This window comes from Diaphorina citri, unplaced genomic scaffold, assembly GCF_000475195.1.
Source record: "Diaphorina citri unplaced genomic scaffold, Diaci psyllid genome assembly version 1.1 scaffold33996, whole genome shotgun sequence".
Taxonomy (NCBI): domain Eukaryota; kingdom Metazoa; phylum Arthropoda; class Insecta; order Hemiptera; family Psyllidae; genus Diaphorina; species Diaphorina citri.
In genome coordinates, this window is record NW_007411330.1 from 9,634 (window position 1) to 11,049 (window position 1,416).

General features: G+C 42.6%; 1 protein-coding gene across 2 annotated transcripts in view; it reads right to left on the minus strand.

The window, feature by feature from the left end:
* The window catches only part of LOC103523696 (C3 and PZP-like alpha-2-macroglobulin domain-containing protein 8), a 10,525-nt gene extending 9,561 nt beyond the window's left edge, over positions 1–964 (minus strand). The window contains exon 1 of one of the 2 annotated variants that reach the window (XM_008488717.3): positions 738–951. In XM_008488717.3, coding sequence (XP_008486939.2) covers positions 738–893 — 156 coding nt within the window. In that variant the 5' untranslated portion in view covers positions 894–951. Of the gene's footprint in view, positions 1–737 lie in introns of both variants that reach the window. The other variant, XM_026833079.1, reaches the window with a different exon arrangement.
* Between the last annotated feature and the right edge of the window lie 452 nt (positions 965–1,416).

Genomic DNA, 1,416 nt, shown 5'->3' on the forward strand with positions numbered 1-1,416 from the left:
TCTTGAACAAGTCGGCAAGTACAGCGAAAAAAACCGCGTACCGACGAACAAATCGGCGAATACGCGGCGACAAGTCGGCGAATACCGCGAACTAAGTCGCGAATCCCGCGAACAAATCGACACAACTGTGAAAGACAACGTATCAATGTAACTTCTAATCTTAATAATCACAGAGGAATCTCCAAACGACATAACAAGAATGTAGGAGAAACCTAACCCTGAACCGCAACCTAGCATTTCCCCTGATCCCCGTTACTGTAGTTTGTAGTAGGGGTCAGGGGGGTTTCTTCGGACCTAGAATTTTTGGTCCCCAGAGCTCATTCTCTCTTCCTGCTTTCAGATTGGAAGGGTTCTCCTCATTCTCTGGCTCCCTCTCAGTAATCAACTCCCAATATTTCCCAATCTGGTTTTTTGGAAAACAAGAAGTTCCCAGTAGAGTATTTAAGATTACCAAGGTGCTTTCCTATGGAATTTTTCACGAGGAATCGATTGGTGTACATATCAACTCTTGATTAGTGACGTGGGGTCTGTTCTCGGAACGTCCGGATTTTTCCTATCCTGCCTCCTCTCTTCGATTTCGAGACGATAAGTTCTCCTTTGTTACAGTTCCTTCTACAGCTGTGTCCACACATAGTCGATCGATGGTCGTCCGACGAGGTGAATCTATGTTGTCGAGGGAGAGTACTTTCAGTCGACGTCGACCGACAGGGTCGACTATGTGTGGAAAACCCTCGTACCTCATACATGGGCTCGCCTTCTCCCAGTGCCTGGGTGAACGCTATATGGGCATCATTATTAGCTTTTACTTGGAACTTAAGCGTGGGTCCTGGTAATGGGAAGAACTGGTACTCCAACTTGTCTTCAGTTTTCAGCTCTGAAATCAAAGAATTCATAGTTTCATTATGACTTTTTACTATTACAATAAATAGGTACCTATAGCCTGATATTTGCACCCGAAGGTAACACCCGAAATTGTCTAGAATTCTATTATCTCTTTTGTCTTTTATTTCATTTGTAGTCCGTCCTTCCTTTATTAAATTACAATAGTAATAATAAAAGGTATAGTGGACGGACTATTGTATTCGCTTCAGTGTCTGTCTGTCTGTCTGTCCCCATAGAAGGACTTATCCAAACCTGGTCGACCTATATATCAAATTAAAGGTCTTTTTAAAATAGCTATGAAGAAGTCTTGAAAACACTTGGAGTTCTCTGTGTTAACACTATTTGCTGAAGGTAAGACTTTAGCTTTTTTTTAATAGGTTTGACAGAGGGAACTGTAACTGCTATGGTCTTATCATCCCGAAATCAAAGAGAGAAGGAAGACAGAATAGGAGATAGCCAGCTGTTCCAAAAACAAACATTATACCATCAGGACAAAATCTGCCCCGGGCAGGAATCAAATCCACGGCCTAGTGC